General features: G+C 50.8%; 1 protein-coding gene across 1 annotated transcript; it reads left to right on the top strand.

Annotated features, from left to right (window-relative positions):
• The first annotated feature begins 15,347 nt into the window (after nucleotides 1–15,347).
• Nucleotides 15,348–19,080, top strand: FEZF2 (FEZ family zinc finger 2). Its single transcript, XM_035104994.2, has 4 exons — nucleotides 15,348–16,301; nucleotides 17,105–17,239; nucleotides 17,410–17,542; nucleotides 18,775–19,080. Exons 1-4 carry the CDS (start codon nucleotides 15,348–15,350, stop codon nucleotides 19,047–19,049), a joined length of 1,497 nt encoding a protein of 498 aa, XP_034960885.2. The 3' UTR covers nucleotides 19,050–19,080.
• The last annotated feature ends 1,649 nt before the right edge of the window (nucleotides 19,081–20,729 follow it).

Below are 20,729 nucleotides of genomic sequence, written 5' to 3'. Positions count from 1 at the left end.
AGCAAATTCCACTGCCGAACAGCTCTTACTGTCAGGAAGTTCTTCCTAATGTTTAGGTGGAATCTTCTTTCTTGTAGTTTGAATCCAATGCTCCGAGTCCGCTTCTCTGGAGCAGCAGAAAACAATCTTTCTCCCTCCTCTATATGACATCCTTTTATATATTTGAACATGGCTATCATATCACCCCTTAACCTTCTCTTCTCCAAGCTAAACATGCCCAGCTCCCTAAGCCGTTCCTCATAAGGCATCGTTTCCAGGCCTTTGACCATTTTGGTTGCCCTCCTCTGGACACGTTCCAGCTTGTCAGTATCCTTCTTGAACTGTGGTGCCCAGAACTGGACACAGTACTCCAGGTGAGGTCTGACCAGAGCGGAATACAGTGGTACTATTACTTCCCTTGATCTAGATGCTATACTTCTATTGATGCAGCCCAGCAATTGCATTGGCTTTTCCAGCTGCTACATCACACTGTTGACTCATGTCAAGTTTGTTTTGCTGCATTTATTTCCTAAGGAGCTCAAGGCCTTGTTCTCCCACAACTCCATTTTATCCTGAAAAACAGCCCTGCAAGATAAACTACTCTGGGAGATAGTGACTACAGGTCACCTCAGTGAGCTTCATGGCCAAGTGCAGTTAAATCTGGGTCTCCTTGGTCTTCATTCAACACTCTAACCACACCACACTTTTCCTAGTGCCAACAGGACAATGAAAACAAATAAAAGCCACTGCCTCCTGGACCAGGCTAGATTGATCATTATGCCACATAAACTCTAGAACAAGCGTGGGGAACATTTGGCCCTCCAGATATTGCTGAAGGACAATTCCAATCAGCCCCAGCAAGCATGGCCAATGGCAAGCTATGGTGGGAGTTATTTATTTTGTTTGTTTGTTTGTGACATTTATATACAGTGGTACCTTGTCGAGCGTCTGCCTCGTCGAGCGCCCGTTCCGTCGAACATCCACAGCAAACCCGGAAGTACCGGAATGGGTTACTTCCGGGTTCGCCGCTCGCAAATGTGCAGAAGCACTAAATCACGCTTCACGCATACACAGAAGCGCAAACCGCTCCATGCGCATGCACAGACGTGGCACTTTGTCCAGAGTCCTTTTCAGCCAACGACCGGGGCGGAGCTTCCAAGGAGCTGAAGGTGGTACACAGGGTTCTCTTCCTCCCCGGTTCATCCTTACAACAACCCTGTGAGGTAGGTTAGGCTAAGAAATGGTGATTGGCTCAAGGTCATAGACTCTTAGAATTGTAGAGTTGGAAGGGACCCCAAGGGCCATCTAGTCCAACGCCCTGCAATGCAGGAATCTCAGCTAGAGCATCCAATGAGCTTCATGGCTGAGTGGCAATTTGAACCTTGGTCTCCCAAGTCCTAATCCAATGGTCTAACCATTACACTACTTTAGAGCAATACCCAGTCAAACTGGAAACTATGCTCTACCAGGGGAGGGACATTCTGATCTTTACACTGAACCCTTTGTCAGTCGCCTTCCATTCAGAATAGGGTGGTTGAATCTTCCTTACAAGAGCAGGGAGCAGCAGCAACCAGAGGCAAAAAATATTTGGAAGGAAAAACAAGAACATTGCAGGTTCACACTGCACCAAGTTGTGGAACAGAGGATCGAGCATGGACAAAGGAAGAAGGATGGCTGATGGCATTCCCTCCGACATCTCTCTGATGAAAATAGGGGCATCCCGTTCCATAATGATAATTTTACTATTTATACCCCACACATCTTACTGGGTTGCCCCAGCTACTCTGGGCAGCTTCCAACATATATAAAAACATAATAAAACATTAAACATTTTTTTTAAAAAAAAAAACTTCACTAGGAAGGGCTGCCTTCAAAGGGCTTGGGAAAAGTAGGACATTCAGGGATCAAATCAGAAACTGGGCCGGCTTCTCTAAATCTGGGACTGTCCCTGGAAAATAGGGACACTTGGAGGGTCTGTGATAGTGCTGATGATATTCCGTGGCTTTCAGAACGTAGGCAATTATAAAGCTGCCACCATATATCCTTTAAGTGAGCTATATACTCCTTGCTGCCCTAGAGCTCCCATCCCCGCCTCCAGATTGTAGACAGGGGCTCTTTCCAATTGGCTGCTCAATGAAGAAGGGCAGGGCTATACTATATGCTTATACAGTACACTGATCTCAAGAGCCAAGGAGGATTCCCAAGGTCATCACGCGTCTGCGCCTTGCACCATTCGCAGCTGGAGGGGAGAAAGAAATCACAAAGGAGCTAGTATGATATTAGCCTGTTTTGCACAGACTAGGCGCCTCGTTTCCGGGCCTTGCACTACTGGGCGACAGGAAGTCTCGGAACGCCCTGAGCAAATGGAACGTCGCAATATTTAGGGACCGCTGTTCCTCCCTCCCCCGCAGCGACCCACGCACGTGACCCTCGAGAATCTGGCACGTGCTCAGAAAGAGAATTCGTATTCCGTCCCGGCCGCCTGAGTGGCCCGCAGGGCGCGCGCGCTAATCCAAAAAAAGGTCCCCTTTTTGAGGAGGCCATCCCACCCACGTGGGGACGTGCGGTTATTGGGCCGTAATAACACATTCGTTTTAACGGCAATTTTTCTCGCAAAGTATCCCCATGGCCAAAGCGATCTCTTGGCAGGCAGGCGGGTAGGTGGATGTTGAGAAAAACAGCGGTTGTAATGCGAAAGTTATTCGGAATGACTGTACCAGCTCCTTTTGCAGATGCGGGCTGTTTTTAAAAGTCCAAATAAATAACTTCCCCAAAGGATGACATCCGTGGACCTAGCGTTAGAGAGAGGAAGAGATTACATAACGTAGGGCTACATTTTTACAAAGAATATGGTGGCTGGGTTTGTCAATGGCCTTTTCTTTCGCTTTCTCCCATCCTCTATTTTGCTGAACTGTTTGTCGAGTTTTCCAATCTCCCGTTGACTGAACCTTTCACGAAATGGGTAAGCGTATCGGAGGAGGGCAAACTAAAGAAGGTTGAGGATTAATCGTGTATACTTTTCCCACCCCCTAAATCAAGAGATCCGGATTTACCTATGGAAATATTTAAGAGGCTGTTTACCTTAAATCAAGCCTTTCTCAAAACTATCAAACTTGGCTGCGTCTCAATCATCCTGTGATATACAGACGCACCTGGGGGAGTGAGTAAACGGTAACCCCATTCATTTCGGTAGGGCTTGCTTCTGAGTAGGCAGTAAGTGGCTTCCGCTGTCAACACGTGTGAAATCGAGCACTGGGGAGTGTTTCAAAGGTGGTATAGAGTTGCGATCCTGCGAGGATTTACTCGGGAGTCAGTCCCAACGAATCCAAGCCTACGAATTCTATGCACTTTATTCGGGTGCAGTTGGAAGTCCTTTTCACTGAGCTAGGGGGCGCCTTCCTCGCTCGAGATCAGGCGAAGTGCCTGTCTCACTTCCCTGCGCGGTCTGTGCCCGCTATAGAGGCTTCCCGCAACTCACCCACCCACCCTCACCCCGGACCCCGCCTTTCCAAGCGAGAAAAGGCTGCCGTTTGCAACGCGTGCCGTAATCGTTTGTCTGGCACATTTATATCTTTAGCTTGCAAGAGGATGTCACTTCCCATTCGGGAGACATTAGTCCCGCGCTGTTCCTGCCATGCCATCCGTTGCCCCTTGAGTAACCCTTGCCTTGTGCAGCGAAGGAGAGAGGAGACACAACAAGCCCTCTTCAACGAGCAATCCTTTGCAGATTTTTGTTCTTCCTTTTGGCCAGCTTAATGCTAATAACTTCGGGCAGCTTCCACTGCGGAGTTTAAACAGCTGCCAAGTTAATTAAGCTGGAAGATCCGATAACTTATCTTTATCAGTCTAGCAGAAATACATATATTTAATTTATTGGGTGTGGGGCGGCGATGAGACCCGTTCGAGGAGGGAGGACGTGTCCGGGGGTCCAGTTTGGAAAGATGCGCCGGGGAGATCCCAAAAGGGGGGCGCTGAAGTTCGCAGCCAGTAAACTGCATCCTGTGGAGGGGCAGGCTCCCGAGAGGGGAGAGAAGGGCCGGTTGGGGACGGGGGGAGAGAGAGAAAGAGATAGAGAAATAAAATGACGGGAAAGCGGGGAACCAGCTCGACGGAGGTTTCCAAGAAAAATCCTGTTGGGGAAGCAATTACAAGAAGACACACGCCTCTGACTTTTTACTCTGCGCCGGCTATAAATGCTGAATATACTCCACCACACTGGATTAAACACATCCCGGTTGCCAGCCGACATGCAATTAAAAGCCTTTTGTCCTCTTCCCCTCCAGATATTTCCCAACTTTTTTTTCTCAAGCCAAGAAGAATACCACCAGCGTGTGTGTGTGTGTGTGTGTGTGTGTGTGTGTGTGTGTGTGTGTTCCAACGTCCATTGTCATCAGTATAGCTTCTCTGCTTCCCCACCTCTTCGATGCTCTCCATTTTCTCCCCCTCCAAGTATTTCATGTTCTTTTATCTTTCTTTTTACCTGGTTTTTTAAAACAAACAAACAAACCAACAAACCCTGTAATGTCCTTTATAGCTTGATCCTTTGCTTGTATATTTATAAACAAGCCCCGTAAATCAGCAGAAGGCTGCAGCCTCCGTCTTTCCATTCCCCTCTCTTTTCTAGTGTTTATCTATTTTCCTACGCTCCGACACCCTTTGGTCCTCCCTCCCATTGCTAGCCTTCGCCAGCCCAGCTCTTGCTGGGTATTGAGATAATACGGGTATTTGCTTGCAGCCACCGTTTCTACCCAGAACCGTTGGTAAAAGTAACCTCCGCGCAAAAGAAGTTTCTTTAAAGTCCACCGATCAGGAGAAGCGAACATTGTTCTTAGAAAGCTGAACTTTGGGAAACAGAGGTTCGCCTTTACTTCATCTGAACCACATGTGGACTGGAGAAATAACAGCATGTTCACAATAAAAATAAAATCCCCATCAAAATGTAAAGTTGTTTTTATACTTCTCTTCAATGGTGTGCGAAATGGTTAGATTTGCAACTTCGCCAAAATTAATGGAAGCTTCTTTTTCACCCGTTTGGATAAACACTTTTTCCTCATCTACATTCATTCATTTTTGGTTTATATTAAATGTGTCGGGAGAATTTGCTTCCCGATTCAACTCGTTTTTTCTCGGAGTAGGTTCTCACTGTTAAGTGTATTTAGGATTGCAGTCTTTTTTTAATAAAAAAAAGGAGCATACTAAATTGGAGTATACTAAGCAATTAGCCCTCCCGCGCCCTGTCCAATTAACACTGGACATTTTAAAAAATGCTTCATTGCTCTGCGTTTTCACTTATAGGAGTACTCTCGGTGAGACTTACTCCTCAATAGGATCGGGCTATTGCGCAGGTCGGGGTGACAATCCTCAAAGGCCATTTGCTCAGAAGCAAACCCAATCGCTGCTCCGGAAAGTAAGTTTCTCCCACGATCGCCTCTCCCTAGATTCGGCGGCCCGGCTTCCCTCTCTGAGCTGGAGGGCGCGGAAGCCTGGCGGGTCAGCGATCTCAAAGGCAGACCTGCTGAGCACACTCCCTAGCCGTGAAGGCCATGATAAATCCCGGTAACGACCGGCGAGGCTAAATCTGGGGGTGGGCTTTATTTACTTTTCCTCAGCTTGGCCTGGAGGTTGGCACCGGACTCAAAAGCGCCCGGATGGGGAAAGGCGTGGGTCGCTGAGAATGGAGCCTATCGCAAGGAGCCCACTGGGAAAGAACCGCAGGGACTAGCGCCTTGCACCGCCCAAGTGCTTACTTCGGAATCCGAAAGCCAGGGAACAGAGGAACTAAATAAAAATCGACTTTCGTACGGTAGTAGCAGTGGTAGTAATACTTGCTGTTGTTGTAGCGTTTGCTACAACTACTAGGAAGCGGAGTGTCTGAATCTGAGGGCATAGCTGCCAAGTTTTCCCTTTTCTCACGAGGAAGAAGCCTATTCAGCATAAGGGAATTTCCCTTTAAAAAGGGGAGAACTTGGCAGCTATGATCTGAGGGTGATAATTATATGTGCGCAAAAGAGTGTTAGAAAAGTATAATGTGTTGTTATTCTATGTCGAGAAGACAGCCCCTGTGACAGACAAAGAGGCCTTCGGCTGAAGCAAGGGAGAGCCATTTAAACTGCCCATAGCTGCCAAGTTTTCCCTTTTCTCGCGAGGAAGCCAATTCAGCATAAGGGAAAATCCCTTTTAAAAAGGGATAACTTGGCAGCTATGAAACTGCCGGATACCTGGCAAAGGTGAAGGAAGAGGATGAAGAAGGACCAGGGGCAGGAAAGCGCAGGCGCGTGCATAGGCGCATCCTTGGTCAGGCGCAAATAGTGAAGGCTGCAGCCTGGAGCTTGGAGTCAGCTGTGTTGAGCTCGATGGGATTTACTAATAGTAAGACTGATGCGCACAAAGCTGTTTGCGCTGAAGTTCTAGGCGGTCCAGACCTGGGATAGGCAAACTAAGGCCCAGGGGCCGGATCCGGCCCAGTCGCCTCCTAAATCCGGCCAGCGGAGGGTCTGAGAATCAGCCTGTTTTTACATGAGTAGAATGTGTGCTTTTATTTAAAATGCACCTCTGGGTTATTTGTGGGGCATAGGAATTCGTTCATTTCCCCCCCCCTCAAAATATAATCCGGCCCCCCACAAGGTCTGAGGGACAGTGGACTGGACCCCTGCAAGGCCAGACAAGCAGCATCCCGCAAAGACCTAGCCGCCCTACCAAGCGCCTGCTTATTCCGAAGGGAGGTGTCCCGCTCAACCGGACTCGCTCTGAAATAGGTTTGCTTCGCCCACTCGGGAATAAGTCCCCATTGAACCGAGTGGGCACTGGCTCTGTCTGGATATCGCTGAGAGAGAAGTGGAGGAAGCTTTTTAGGCAACATATAGCACATTTTTGCTGGTGGGTCGGAGAGAGAAAAACTTTTATTTCTGTTCCAAGTGGCATTTGAAGCCGGTTTAAGGCAGCTGAGAGCCGGACCTTTCCAAATGTCAAGCCGGATTGAATCTTGATTCCTGCCTGCCCCCAACTGCTTGAACCTTAGGAGGGGCTCGGAGGAGAATATCCCCTTTTGGGTGCGGGCTCATTGTCTGAAGGCCCCTCACTTTCCTCAGAGGATAAACGTAGGATCTCCCTTTCCCCTCTGCGCCTTCCTCTGTCAGTGGGGCCGCTTCTGTAGCAGGAGGAGCCCATCCTTCCCCCCCCCCCCCGCGCGCCTTGCGCATCCCTCTGGGCTCCGAAAGTTCTGGTGGAATCCGATGCTACCCAAAGGGCTGATCGTGTCTTCAGACTTTGGGGGACTCATGGGTGAGCGCGGGTGGCTGGGGAGTCTCGTTGGAGGGAGCGGGGGGGAAGGTGAAGAGGGCGAGTCCGGGATTGCACGTGTGTGCAATTCCTTGGAGAAACTGTTTCGCTGTGAGCCGTCGTCACTGTTTTCTCTTATTCTAGGCATAGGCAAAGTCCGGCCCTCCAGATGTTTGGGACTACAATTCCCATCATCCCAGACCACTGGTCCTGTTAGCTAGGGATGTTGGGAGTTGTAGTCCCAAAACATCTGGAGGGCCGGAGTTTGCCTATGCCTGTCCTATTCTATATTCTGCGAGGCGCGCATCACCCTGTGGCTCGACGGCCTGTAAACGCTGGGGGCTCGCTGCCAGTCCGTGTTGTAGACAATACAGGCTCTGGATAAAGCAGCCTCTGCTGTTCATTGTCTCTGATGCGCCTTCGTTTGGTGCAGGGGTGCAAACTTGAATAATATATTGGGGTGCCTTGGAAGCCCCTCCCCACATAATGGATCACATGACGGGGCGCACTCACACCATTTGAATGGCAATGGCCATCAATTGGGGGAGGGGGCTCGGCCCCCTCCAATATTTTATTGGGGGGGCGGGCTAAGGGACCTCTGCTCCTAGGTGTTGGCTCCTATGGTTTGGTGGTTTCCCTCTCCAAGCGACCATAAGCAACGCGTTCTGCTGAGATGGAAACACACAGGCGCGCGCTCCTGGCAGGGCTAAGGAAGGTGTGTAGGAGAAATGAGGTTTCTGGCTCAGACTCGCTCCGTGGCCTTAAACAAGCCGCTATCTCTCAGGTTTCCCAGCTGCAGTTCGAAGAAGTGGGGTGGGGACACTAGTCTACCTCGTTCTCGCGGGATTGTCGCAAATCTTTGTGGAAATGCTTCGAACGTTGCACAGAACTCGGCTCTTTATAAATGCTAAGGATTCAATACGTGGAGGTGGGAGGACACCGGTGTAATGGCGCCGTGCCATTTATTTTACTGTTTCCAGAATATAGATGGCCCTGCTGCTGCGAAATGCTGGATATGAGTTGGTTTGGTGGTGGCGGTGGGTTGCCTCGCTGCAGGGATGGGGAAGATGTTCTTCCGCTAAGTTTTTTGGGGGGTTTTGGACTCTAACTCCCATCAGCCCCAGGCAGCCAGGCGGGCTGAAATCCAACAGCATCTTCTAGAGTAGACGCTTTTGCTAGCTGGACCCAGTGGCCTGACTCAGTGTATAAGGCGGCCCTATTCCTGCACTGGCGTTTTATTTAATTACAAATACTGAGGTACAGAACAACCGCAAAAATGCAAGGCAAAAACCAGGCCTGATGCAGCCTCTCTGCGATTCTCAGTGGTCCACTCTGTACAGGTTCTGTACCGACTACCGAGGACCAAAACTGGGGGGGCGGGGGCTATTCATTCAGGGAACTGAATGAACCCCACCCATCACACCTTCATCTGACACCAAATCCTTCTCTCCTGCGTCCCCTAACTCCTCCTCCTCCTCCCTGTTATGTGGATGCGTGCGGGCTGTGACTAGTCAGCTGTGGGTGGGGATGGGGCTGCAATCTGCCCATGTTCAGCGACACCCTCGCCTTCATGTAGTAAATAGCACCGCTGTCCTGCTAAACTATTTAAAAATGCGTTTCCCAAACTGCTTTATTATCTGGTCCTATCTGATCAGTCACTAGCCTTATCCCAGTGAGTAGTTCAGGGTCGTGGATTCGAGCCTCACGTTTGGCAAAATATTCCTGCATTGCGGGCTGTTGTAGTACATGATGACCCTCGTGGTCCATTATTTGACAATTATTTGATTCTATTATTCATGCCCACACCGGAGCAAATTAAATGCCTCATTCCCCTTCATGGGGGAGGTCATGCCGTTCTCTCTCCCCCCCCCCCCAACAAGCTTGGAGATCGGGCCGGCGCTTCTCACTTGGGGGCAAGGCACGGTTCCTCCGCCGCCGCCTCTGTTAGAGGCAGTATGCTGGGGAGGATCACAAGCGGAGAGGAGCATCTGGTTGGCCACTGTGAGAACAGGGCGCTGGACTAGATGGACCTCTCCTGACCCAGCAATCTTTTGACATTACGTGAACGTGTAGTTCCTCAAACCGGATTCCCAGGTAGCCTGCGAGGGAGAGAGAGAGAGAGAGAGAGAGACCACGCCGAGAGGCAACTCCTAGTACCGAATCGAGGGCTGGGGATGAGGATCCGGGAGAGATTGTCCCTGTGTCTGCCTTGAGTGGGTGGGTTGAAGCCAGGATCCAAGCCCCGACCTCCACCCGAGAAGGCCCGAGGGGCAAACCTCGCTCACCGCCAGCCGCGCGCAGGAGCCTCCTCGGCCGCGCGCGGAGGCGCTTCTGGGGCCGCCAGGTCCCGTTGGAAAGCGGCGGTTCCACGCTCCAGTCGGAGATCAGGAAAGCGGATCAGCCACCGCAAGCCAGGCCGGAAAAACGGAGCCTGCCTTGGCTGCTTCCCACGCTGTCCTGCTGCCGGAGCCGCCAGCAGAGTGCTGAAAAATAACGTGGTGCGCGTTTAGAGAACAGAAGAAAGCGCGGCGTGGCACTATACCGTCTCATTTTGCGGGCCGAGGCCTGGCCAGCTCTTCCGAGGAATGCTTTGCGCGGTGCAGTTACCGGCGGCGCCACCAGACGCCAGCGCAAGTCGAGAGGAAGAGGAAACTGCTCCCCTACCCGAGATCGCGGGCGCGAAGAGAGCAGATCGCCCCACGGACGCGGGTGGGCAGGGATTGCGCGGTGCGTGTGCTCCGACAGCAGGGCGCAGGCGGATCTCCTGCGCGCGATCCTCTCCTAGGAGAAGTTTTCTAGCTGGATAAATGGTGGTGTACTCGGGATATTGATTAGAGACGGCTGCGCGTTACTGAGCGGGATAGGGGGGAAAGAGAGAGTGTTTCTATCTGAACCCTGTTGAATAAAAGTCTGGAGCTAATGCAAAAGGAATCGATCCTAGCCAAGTAGAAACCCAGAAGGAATGGAGAAAGTGTAGGAAGGAAGGGAAGGAAGGAAGGACAGAGGCTGACCAGGAATACGAGAGAAAGAAACGAAAAATTAAGCAAAAGACGGAGAGAGGCGGAGGAGGAGGGATGCTGCTGCAGACCAGGAAAGTGGTGGAAAGAAAAGAGGGAACAGAGAAGAAAAAGAACGGTGCCTGGAAATGGTGGGGAGAAGAGACTCTCGAGCCTGGGAGGGAAGTGAGCGCCGAGGAGAAGGGAGGCTTTGGGGAGGGCTGGGGGTGGATTTAGCGCCGGTGACCCGGCACAGCAGTCGCGCCTCGCCTCGCCGTCTCCGCCGCCCGCTTCCCTCCTGCCTCAAATCATCTCGTTTACAGAAAATATTTGTTTGCACTATTAGTTGGTACTGGAGTTAATTACTCAACGTGTTAGCGTGGAGTAAGACGGATAAAAGTACGCGCCGTGTTTATTGTGTGGGTGAGCTGTTGAGCGGTGCTTGAATAAGCTGCAATTAGGGTTAGATAGAGATTAATTAACATGTGAGTGGCAAGGTGTAAAAGAGTTCCCAACCCCTCCACTCGGTAGAATCGGCGGGCGAAGTTAAAGGCAGGCGGAGAGAGAGAGAGAGAGAAGTTTGGGTGGCTAATTAAATCCTTTGGCCGAAGCCAAGGAGGTGCTTTGGCAGCCAAAAGTTGGTGCTGGGGCTTTTCGAATTCTAAGCTTCGTTGCAGGGGAGCGGGTGGCTAAAGCGGAGGTCCCAGGTGGGGCGCCCAGGGGCCCAGGCCGGAACAGGTTTGGGAAATGGCTAAAGAGGCGGGTGGGAGAGACAGAGAACGAGCTAACCACGCTAGTGTAGTTGATGATCGTCCTCATTGTTTCCGTGAATCGCTTTGTCACATATTTTACATAAACTTGCAAACCGCCTTGGGTGCCTTAGCAGAAAGGCGGCATGCAAATGCAAAGAACAAATAAATATCCAGAGATGAGGCTGCGGTTAGGTGAGCAAATGAACGGAGGCGAAGACACTGGTCGCTATGACTCCCTTCTCCTTCCACTGGGAGAGGCTCCTTCCGAATACCAGTTTGTCTGTGGGGAGAGCGCTCCTGTGCTCAGGCCCTGCTTTCAGGTCTTCCATGGGTTGGCCAACTGTGAGAAGACGACGCTGGACTAGATGGGTCGCTGGCCTGATCCGGCAGGGATCTTCTTCCGTGAATACGCCCATACTACGGAGAGAAGTACTGAGACTGTCATATTCGCTTTCTCGCTCGCACAAGCACACACACTCCAAGTTGACGGCGGAAAGCAATAGTACAGCACAGCTCTATGCAGATTTATTACTTAAATACCATTAGACTTCCCGTTGCAATCCTACAGGTGTCTACTAGGGTTGCCTTTTGTCCTCTTTTTTTCCAGGACACGTCCTCTTTTTTTATGGGTATGTAAAATGAGAGTCGTCATAGCAATCCAGTTAGAAGTCCGCAAATGTGTCCTCTATCTTTGCTATTCAAAGCGGAGCTTACTGCCAGATCACTATGTCGAGGGCCCCTCAGAAGATTTCAGCCGTGGTCTCTTCGCTGGCAATCCCAAACTCCGCATCAGGGGTCGTGCTATTTCCTAATATGATGACCTCGCTTGGTCTGGTGGTTTTCGTGAAAAGTGAGCTCGCATCCACCCGTTTCTACGAATCTAGACAGCGAACAGCTTACACTAGCGACCAGACGCGTTGCTGCCTTGCGGTTTCGAAAATAATATAATATAAAATGAAATGAAATAAAATAAAATTAAAAGATAAAATAAAGAGGCGCCCTTACGCCTCTGTCTTCATCCAGGACACATGCCATTGGAACTAAGCTCCAATTTTCCATTGATCTTCTGTAAATTTGTGTGTTTGTGTGTGTGTTTAATATATTCCTCTTCCTACCGTATGTTTCCGGGGAGTTCTAGATTTTGCACCCCGATCGCAGTACACTTCTCTGGAAGCAGGTCTTCTGGATTTATCCGGCTTCCTCCCAAGGAAGAGGCCTACACTTTTGTCTCTCTAGCGCGCGCGTGGTGCGGTCCGTTTGCAGCCGCTTAGCTTTGGAAGGACCGCAGGCATGTTTCTCCCCCTTGACCCAGCGCGTTGTTCATGAGGACTAGAAACGTGAAAGCGCAACGAGGGGCCACGCGGCAAAGCGCTCCCACGTGTCCGAGAAGAACACGAATTCAGGAGAACAAGGGGAATGGGGGAGTGATCCTTTGGCTGACCCAAGTCCAACGAAAGCAGTACTTTCCCAACGACAGCAGTACTTTCCCCTCTCCCTAACATAATTGCGTCCATCATTTCCTTTGATATAGCTGCTGGAGTGCGGGGGGGGGGGAGAGAGAGAGAAGAGAGGGAACGTGTAAACGGAGAGGCGAAACGGAGCGGGAGAAAGCAGTCCTGGATAGATTGCGCTCTGCCTTTTATCTCTCCGGCAAGAGCGCTTCTTAGAAGGAGGCCAGGTCTGCGGGACAAAAACGCTGTGTGAAAAAGCGCTGCCTTTCCCCCGCTCCCTCCAACTTGTCTGACCCTCATTTCCCCCCCTCCCTCCCCACTTTTATCCCCGCGGCCTCCACCCACCCACCCGCCATCATCAGCTCGGCCAGTTGGGTCATGTGCTCGGGGACTCATTGAGAAGGGCTTGTTGTGCTTCGCAGGTGAAAACAGCGGGTCTGAAAACAGAACCCCACCCTCCACCCCAAAAAACCCCATCCCACACCGCAAAGAAGGGAGGCGGCTGAGCTCTGGCGCTCTCTCTCTCTGGGGCCTTTTGTTAGCACCACACAAAAAGCAGGATTCCTCCCAAGTTGGGGTAGTGGGTTTTGTTTTAAAGAACTGCAGAGAGAGAGAGATGCTTTTCATGCTTTGCTTTACCTACTCTGCAAACCCCTCTTCTCATCCTTCCCCCTCCCTCCCTCCCTCCCTCTCGCCCCCCTTCCCAATAATCCTTCTCTTTATTTTAGAAACACAAAATCAGGTGCCACGCAGCGCTATAGTGTCTCTCCTATTCAAGGAGCCTCGAGGCAGGCTCTCCATCGCTTGGGAGCTCGGCCAGAGCAGCAGCCGGAGCTGACCTCAGAAACCAGGTGGGAAATGGACAAAATCTCTCTCTCCCTCTCTTACCAAACACACACGCACCCACTGAACACACACACACACAGCGTATTAGGCAAGCTCCGGACACCTGGAGGTCGGATTCCGGAGTTGCTTGAGACTCTCCACCACCGCCCCAAATTCTCTTCGTCCTTTGATCCTTGCAAACTCCATGACAGAAACTTAAATTGCCATCGTGATTTGTTTAAAATCTCAGTGTAAAAGGCGGGAAATAAACCAATTAACAACAACAATCAGTAAAGGGAGGTGGAGAAAAACAGAATTCACTCCGCTTCGTTTCTACAAAAACAGAAAGGGGATTTTGTCCCTATATCTATCTATCTATCTATCTATCTATCTATCTATCTATCTATCTATCTATCTAATCTCACAAGTGAACGATTTCTGTTTGTTTGTGAATTGGTTTGTTTGCTTGTTTGTTTATCTGAATGGCTATATTCGGCTTTTGGCAGTAGCCCGGCGGCCGGTCTAGGGAATCTGAGCGCCAGCTGCATTCAACTAAGTTTTAATTCGCATTAAAGCCGCCAGGACCTCATTAATAGACCCGCTATTCATCGGATGCGCGTTCTTGCGGCGGGGGGGGGGGAGAGGTGGGCTGATCTTTCATAAATTGTCACTTGATCTTCCCGACTCGCTTTTGCAAGGGATCTGATTGTGGACGGATTGCCTAAATTGGAGCCGGGGTGGGGGAGGGGGGTGGCGGGATGAGAGAGAGAGGGAGCTGAATCATCATTTTAAAAATTCCTCTTCTCTCTCTCCCTGCCCAACTCCCCACCCCGCGCGAACACTTTTGTTAAATTAAATACAACTCTGCTTTATCGGGGTGGCTTTTCTAACTGCACGCTTGCGTTGCACCCAACTTGCGAATCTCACTTCCCTTTCTTAATTTGCCACATGCAAAACGACTCCTCTCTCTCTCTCCATCTCCCTTTCTCTCTCCTTTGGCAAGTTACTCCCCCTCCCCAAATCTCCTATCCCTCCTTCCCGCTTGGAAGGGTCTCTCTCTCTCTCTCTCTCTCTCTCTCTCTCTCTCTCTCTCTCTCTCTCTCTCTCTCTCTCTCTCTCTCTCTCTCTCTCTCTCTCTCTCTCTCTCTCTCTCTCTCTAGGAAAACCAAGGGTGTGCCTTAAATTGGAGGAGGGGGATCCATTTCTCATCCTCCTTCCTCACCCACCCCCTCCTCTTTCAGTCCAGACCTTTGCTGAACGTTTGGCTGGGAAAAGAAATTCTCTTCCCCCCCCCCCCCGGTGGCCCAAATCCCATGTCATTCTGCTCCAAGTGACTTCATGTGATGTCAGCTTTAAATGTAAGAGACAGCGATCTGACGCTCGCGAAGATGCTGGCTATCCAAATCTGACAGCGCGGCCGCACCGCGGTGCTTGGATGCGTCTCCTCGGCGGCGTCGGGCAAAGGGGGGAAAAGGTAACTCATCCCAGGCCAGGCTGCCCACCTCTTTCCTCCTCCTCCCCCCCTCTCTCGCCCCCCCCCCTAGTGGGACCCGAAAGAAAGATCCGCAGGGGCTGGGGCTGCGCTTGGGGTTTTCTCTGCCCCCCTCCCAGCCTCCCTGCCTGCCTACTCTCCTCCCTCGCCGCTCTTCTCAAATGCAGGCCCACTCCGCAAGGGACGGGGAGTTTGCCTGTTACTTTCTCTCGCTCTCTTTCTTCCTTGCCTCCTCGCTTAATGAGCAGCAATCTGGTCTCCCCGCGCGCAGTTGTTCTTGTGTTCATTTGAATGTAAATGGGGGAGGAGATGCTGGGGGGGGGGTGAATGAGAGAGAGAGGGAGAGAGGTGCTTATTAAATTGATTTGTCTCCTGGCTTTTCTGGAATGCTGAGCTGGAGGAGGAACTCGGCAGAAACTGTGATTTGACGCGCGCCTTCTTCCCCCCCTTTTCCCTCCTTTTTAAAAACAACAACAACAAAATTTTAATTGTTATCATTATATTTAGATCTATTTTATGGGCGAGATCCGGCTGCTCATCTCCAGTTCGGGTCTCCTTCCCTTCCCCTCCCGAGATGGCCTCCTCGGCTCCGCTGGAGGCGGTCATGCCTCCCGCCTGCGTCCGCAACGGCGCGGCCAACCCGGCCAAGACGCTCGCCTTCTCCATAGAGAGAATCATGGCCAAGAGCTCGGAACCGCACCAGCCGCAACAGCAGCACCACAAATCCGCCGCCGTCGCCGCCGCCTTCGAGGCGCGGCGCAGCGAGTCTCCGGGCAAGAAGCTGCTGAGCCTCTGCTCGCCCATCCCGTGCGTGATCGCGCCCATGCAGCCTCTGCCCGGGTACGAGGCGCCCTCGCCCAAGGCGCTGCTCAACTACTCCGAGCTGTGGAAAAGTAGCTTGAGAAACTGCGGCTCGGCTCTGGCGGGCGGCGCAGCTTCGACGGCCGGCGGCTTCTGCAAAGGCGGCTGCGGCATGTGCTGCAAGGGGGACCTCCACCATCACTACCACCATCACCACCACCACAACAGCAGCAGCAGCAGCACCCTGGGCCAGGCCTCCTTGCCCGCCACGACCCGCGTGATCAAGCCGCAGGTGATCAACCAGGCGCTGGCCATGCCGGCCAACGGATCTAGCCTCTACTACTTCAACTACCTGGATTCCTCGCCGTACCACCCGTCGGAGATCCTCCACGGGCAGCTCTTCACTTCCAGCCTGCTCCATTCCCAAAGCTCCGCCGCCGCCGCCGCCCTCTCGGCTCACCAGAAACTCTTCCTGTTGGATAATGCCAAGCTGGCTTCCTTGGCCCCGTCGGAGAAGTTCCCCAACGCGCAATACCCGCACAAGGAGCGCCTCCCCGGGCAGCTAGACCAAGTGATGAAGGAGAACACGGGCCTGGCCGGGGAAAGGAACGGCGCCAAGGGACATCACCACGGCAAACCGGGCGTCGGTAGCGGCGTCGCAGGCGCTGGAGGGGGCGGCGCAGCCGACGGGAAGCCCAAGAACTTTACCTGTGAGGTGTGCGGCAAGGTATGCAGAAGCAGGGTGCTCGCGCTAGGGGGCGCACTCTTAGCTCTAGAACCCGTGGGGACAGCCAGGACAGGGCTGCGCGCGCCCGGGAGGGAGCCCTCATTCCTAGAACGCCCGGGAGGTAGAACGCCCGGGAGGGAGCCCTCATTCCTAGAACGCTTCTCTCAGCTCACTCTAAAAATAATGTTTTTCTTTTAAAAAGTTCAGCGCATTTTAATAATCTTGAAAGGGAGGGGTTAGCTCCTTCCCAATTGCTTCATGCCTCCCAGACACTTCATGATCACCATTACAGAACTAGGCTACTGTGATTAAGTTTACCAAAGCCACGGGGGGTGGGGGTCCGGTAAATCTGTGGCAGAGCTGAGAACGGAAACGGGTCTCCTGGTTCATAGCGGATGTACGATGTGTAGAAACCACCTGCGGAAGAGAGCCATAATGTCGCTATGGTGCCCGGTCACTGGTGCACCTGGCGCGGCTTAAAAATAGCACAAAATGAAATGCTCAAGAGTTTTACAGATTTTGGGTACGTGTGTTTGCGCGGTGGCGCCGAGGCTGAGCGGTAGGTAGTCAGGATCGAATGGGTTCACCCAGGCAGCCGCAGAACTATAGTTTAACCAAGGGTCGTCTAAACTGTGTGTGTGTGTTTGTAGAGAGAGATATTCAGAACGAAAGCCTTTCTCCTCGTCCCCTTTGGATCCATGTTTTCGCCACTCCGGATGAAGGGCGACAAGGCGAGGAGGCGGCGCGCGGGAAAGCTCTCCTGCGGCTGACAAAAGTTGCTTGTGCTTTGTGTTCCCTCGTAGGTGTTCAACGCCCATTATAACCTCACCCGCCACATGCCGGTGCACACGGGAGCCCGGCCCTTCGTGTGCAAAGTCTGCGGCAAGGGCTTCCGCCAAGCCAGCACTCTCTGCAGACACAAAATCATCCACACGCAGGTACGGGGGCAGGGGGAAGACCTGAGGGTCAGTTCTGTCTGTTTATGCGCTCGGCACCAAAATAAAATTTATTATTATTATTATTATTATTATTATTATTATTATTATTTTAAAAAACACCACTCGCGATTCTTTCTCTCTCTTAAAATGTCCTTTCCCCGGCCCAACAGGAAAAACCCCACAAGTGCAACCAGTGCGGGAAAGCGTTCAACAGAAGTTCCACGTTAAACACTCACATTAGGATCCACGCTGGCTACAAACCTTTTGTGTGTGAATTTTGTGGCAAAGGATTTCATCAAAAAGGTATCTGGGATAAAAGCGGTGGCTTTTGTTTCTGGCTTTTCTGTTGGTGGCGGGGGTGGGGAGAGAAGTTGTGTGTGTGTGTGAAAATTATTAATGATTGTTAAAAATAAATGATAAAAAAGAGGAATAGAAGGCTACTTTTGCGGAGGAGGAACCTGGTTTCGTTATTATATTCGAAGTATAATGTTATTTCGAATTAAGGAGGAAAATATTTCTTTTTATTTGGAAGCACAATTTGGAAACGACACGTGTGATGGTGGATAGACGAAATATAAGAATTACCCGCCGGTTTCAAGGCGTCTGGTCAATTTATGCTCCCCGCGGAGCATGAGGCTCCAGACAGAACGTTGCAAAGGTTCCAAACAGAAAGTTGTGAAGGTTCCAAGTGGAATTTTGCGGTTCTCTCGCGTTCCAAAAAAAGAAAAGAAAAAAAGTAGCCGCCGTATTTACCGTATTTAGAGGCTGCTGCCTGCTCCTTAAACGTCCTTAGGGGACTTTGCCCTGGGGCTGCCACGAAAGACTAGCTCAAACCCGTCACTTGTTATTAACAGCGATTAAAATGAATTCAGACCACTTAGGGCGCGATCCAGCCGAAACGAAAGCACTTTAAACGAAAACTCGCGTTGATTTCTAACCGGAGAGCTCTCTTCACGGTCTACCTTTGGAAATCCACGGCGGTTTAAAGCGCTTAACTTGGGCTGGGCAGGTGGGCCTTTTGCCCTTGAGGTGGGGGACGGGGCGGTATTTTCTCAAAACGGGGAAATAAAGTTTTCGGAAGAGCCTGGGCCGATTCTCCCCTGCCTGGATTCAGGCTAGAAAATTCCAACTTTAAATTAGAATCGGCCTTCTACCCCCTTACCCTCTTTTTTTTTGTGGTGCTGGTGTTTCCTAATCCAGGTTCTCCCATTTGCTCCGGGTCAGGACGCTGACCCTGCCTCTAATTTTTTAATTCGTCCGTTGCATGCGGCTCTGCCTTGACGGAGACTGAGTTTGACAACTTCTTGACTGTCCCTTGCAGGACGCTTCTTAATGAAGCCCCGCCGCAGAAACTCTTGTTGCTCCAGTGAGGGGGGGGGATGTGTGTATCTGGCGAGGGAGCGAGCAAGTGTGTGTGTGTGTGTGTGTCTGGCCTGCCTGCGCGTTGATGGCAGGGAACGATCCCCCTTTGAAACTAACGTATTCCCCTCCCCATTCCCCTTCTTCTTTTCTTCTCCTCCTCCTCTCTCGAACAGGGAATTATAAAAACCACAAGCTGACCCACAGCGGCGAGAAGCAGTACAAGTGCACCATCTGCAACAAAGCTTTCCACCAGATCTACAACCTGACCTTCCACATGCACACGCACAACGACAAGAAGCCTTTCACCTGCGGCACCTGCGGCAAGGGCTTCTGCAGGAACTTTGATTTGAAGAAGCACGTGAGGAAACTGCACGACACAGCCGCAGCCGCCGCCGCCGCCGCAGCCGCGCCTTGCGGGAAAGAACTTCCTAGGACCGTGCAAAGCTAAAACACACCCACACCCACAAAACAACAACAACAATAAGGCAGAAGCGAGGCGAGCCTGTTCAGCGAAGCAAGAGACGTCTTTGCACGATGGTCAAAGCGACGCGTTCAGAGACTTCCAAAGATTTCTATGGGCCCTTTACAGATAGAAAAAAGGCTTGGGGAGGGGGAGAAGCCCTTCGGATCCGTCCCCCCCTCCCACTCTCACACACAAACACAAGCTGAAGAGAGACAATCACTTTTGGCGTGTCTCTCTCTCTATATATTTACACATTTACACACAAATATATAGACACGCCAAAAGGAAGAAACTTATTTAAAATTCCGTTGCTGCTGCGGATTGAATTACGGGAATAGTGGCGGACCTTTGATTGGACTGAAGGCAACATTTCTTCGGGGGCCTGGCAGGACTGTAAGATATATATAAATAAAACAATAAAATAAAATAGGCCCGGCCAATCATTCTATATATGTGTATATATATATATAAATATATAAATATATATGACTGAAAATTTTAAATTTTAATGTACACCAAAATAACCAAGGAATCTATCAGCTATGAGGCAATAAAATGTCGCTTAATAGGAGTCTTATTTCCAGCTCCCCCAAACACATTTTTTAAAAACAAAAAACAGAAATAAACTCAATTCCGGTCTATTATTAACACTATCGTTATCGTTATTATTTGTGTGTGAAGTTGGGGAAGAATCAGGCCACCACTTTGACAACCCCCGTTGAAATGGGGCGATTTTCCCGTTCCATTTCAATGCGGAGCTGGGAAGTTTCGGCCTGGGTTCATCAACTTTTGCTGGGCTCTGGAGTTGTTGCTACTCCGGGAAAGTGGCGTGAATTCGATTCCCACGTGCAAGCCAGACTTCCACGCCTGTTCTGGAGCGGAGGGGAACAGAACAAGCGAATGGGATTTGGAAAGTCTGCTTGCTTCCTTATGGACACGCGTGTGGCAAACATGTGGAATGACTCTAATCCCCAGGACCGTTTTTTAAAACTTTATTATTATTATTTTTTAAAAGGATTGGGCGTCTAGTCTCGAGTTCCACCAGGTCTGCTTATTGAAACGGGATCTACATCCTACGCGGGGCTTAGGATCGCCGTTTCAATAAGCAAAAGACAACCACGAGAAATCCACATCCGGCCTAAGAGAGAAGGTAAAGGAGAAAGGCGTTTCTTTGCTTAAACGAGCCTTCCGTCGGTTTTTTTGTGTTGCTTTTTGTTACAAGTAGGTAGCCGTGTTAGTCTGCCGCAGTCGAAACAAAATATATATAAAAAAATCCTTCCAGTAGCACCTTAGAGACCAACTAAGTTTGTCACTGGTATGAGCTTTCGTGTGCATACACACTTCTTCAGATTCTTCTGTTTCAGTGTATCTGAAGAAGTGTGCATGCACACGAAAGCTCGTATACCAATGACAAACTTAGTTGGTCTCTAAGGTGCTACTGGAAGGGATTTTTTTTATTTCCTTTTTTGTTGTTGCTGGTTTACCATTCCTCCCCAAAAGTAAGGGACTCTCAGACACAATAAAGGTGGGGGAATCCACATTGCACCGAGCAAGCTATTCCAGATATATCTTTTCGTTTATTTGTTAGTCCAGGAGCGTTTGCGCAAGGCGCGCGTCTCTGGAGAGGCTCCGGAGTTCGCAGCGCCTGTTTGCGCCTTCTCGTTC

Source organism: Zootoca vivipara, chromosome 2 (assembly GCF_963506605.1).
Source record: "Zootoca vivipara chromosome 2, rZooViv1.1, whole genome shotgun sequence".
Taxonomy (NCBI): domain Eukaryota; kingdom Metazoa; phylum Chordata; class Lepidosauria; order Squamata; family Lacertidae; genus Zootoca; species Zootoca vivipara.
Note: the sequence above shows the minus strand (reverse complement) of the source record. Positions and strands in the feature narration are given on the sequence as shown.

Bases quoted from the DNA above. Each gene is read 5' to 3' on its own strand.
- FEZF2 (XM_035104994.2), top strand. From the start codon at position 15,348: ATGGCCTCCTCGGCTCCGCTGGAGGCGGTCATGCCTCCCGCCTGCGTC. The intron at 16,302-17,104 runs GTATGCAGAAGC...GTTCCCTCGTAG, and splicing joins CCTGTGAGGTGTGCGGCAAG to GTGTTCAACGCCCATTATAA. The intron at 17,240-17,409 runs GTACGGGGGCAG...CCGGCCCAACAG, and splicing joins ACAAAATCATCCACACGCAG to GAAAAACCCCACAAGTGCAA.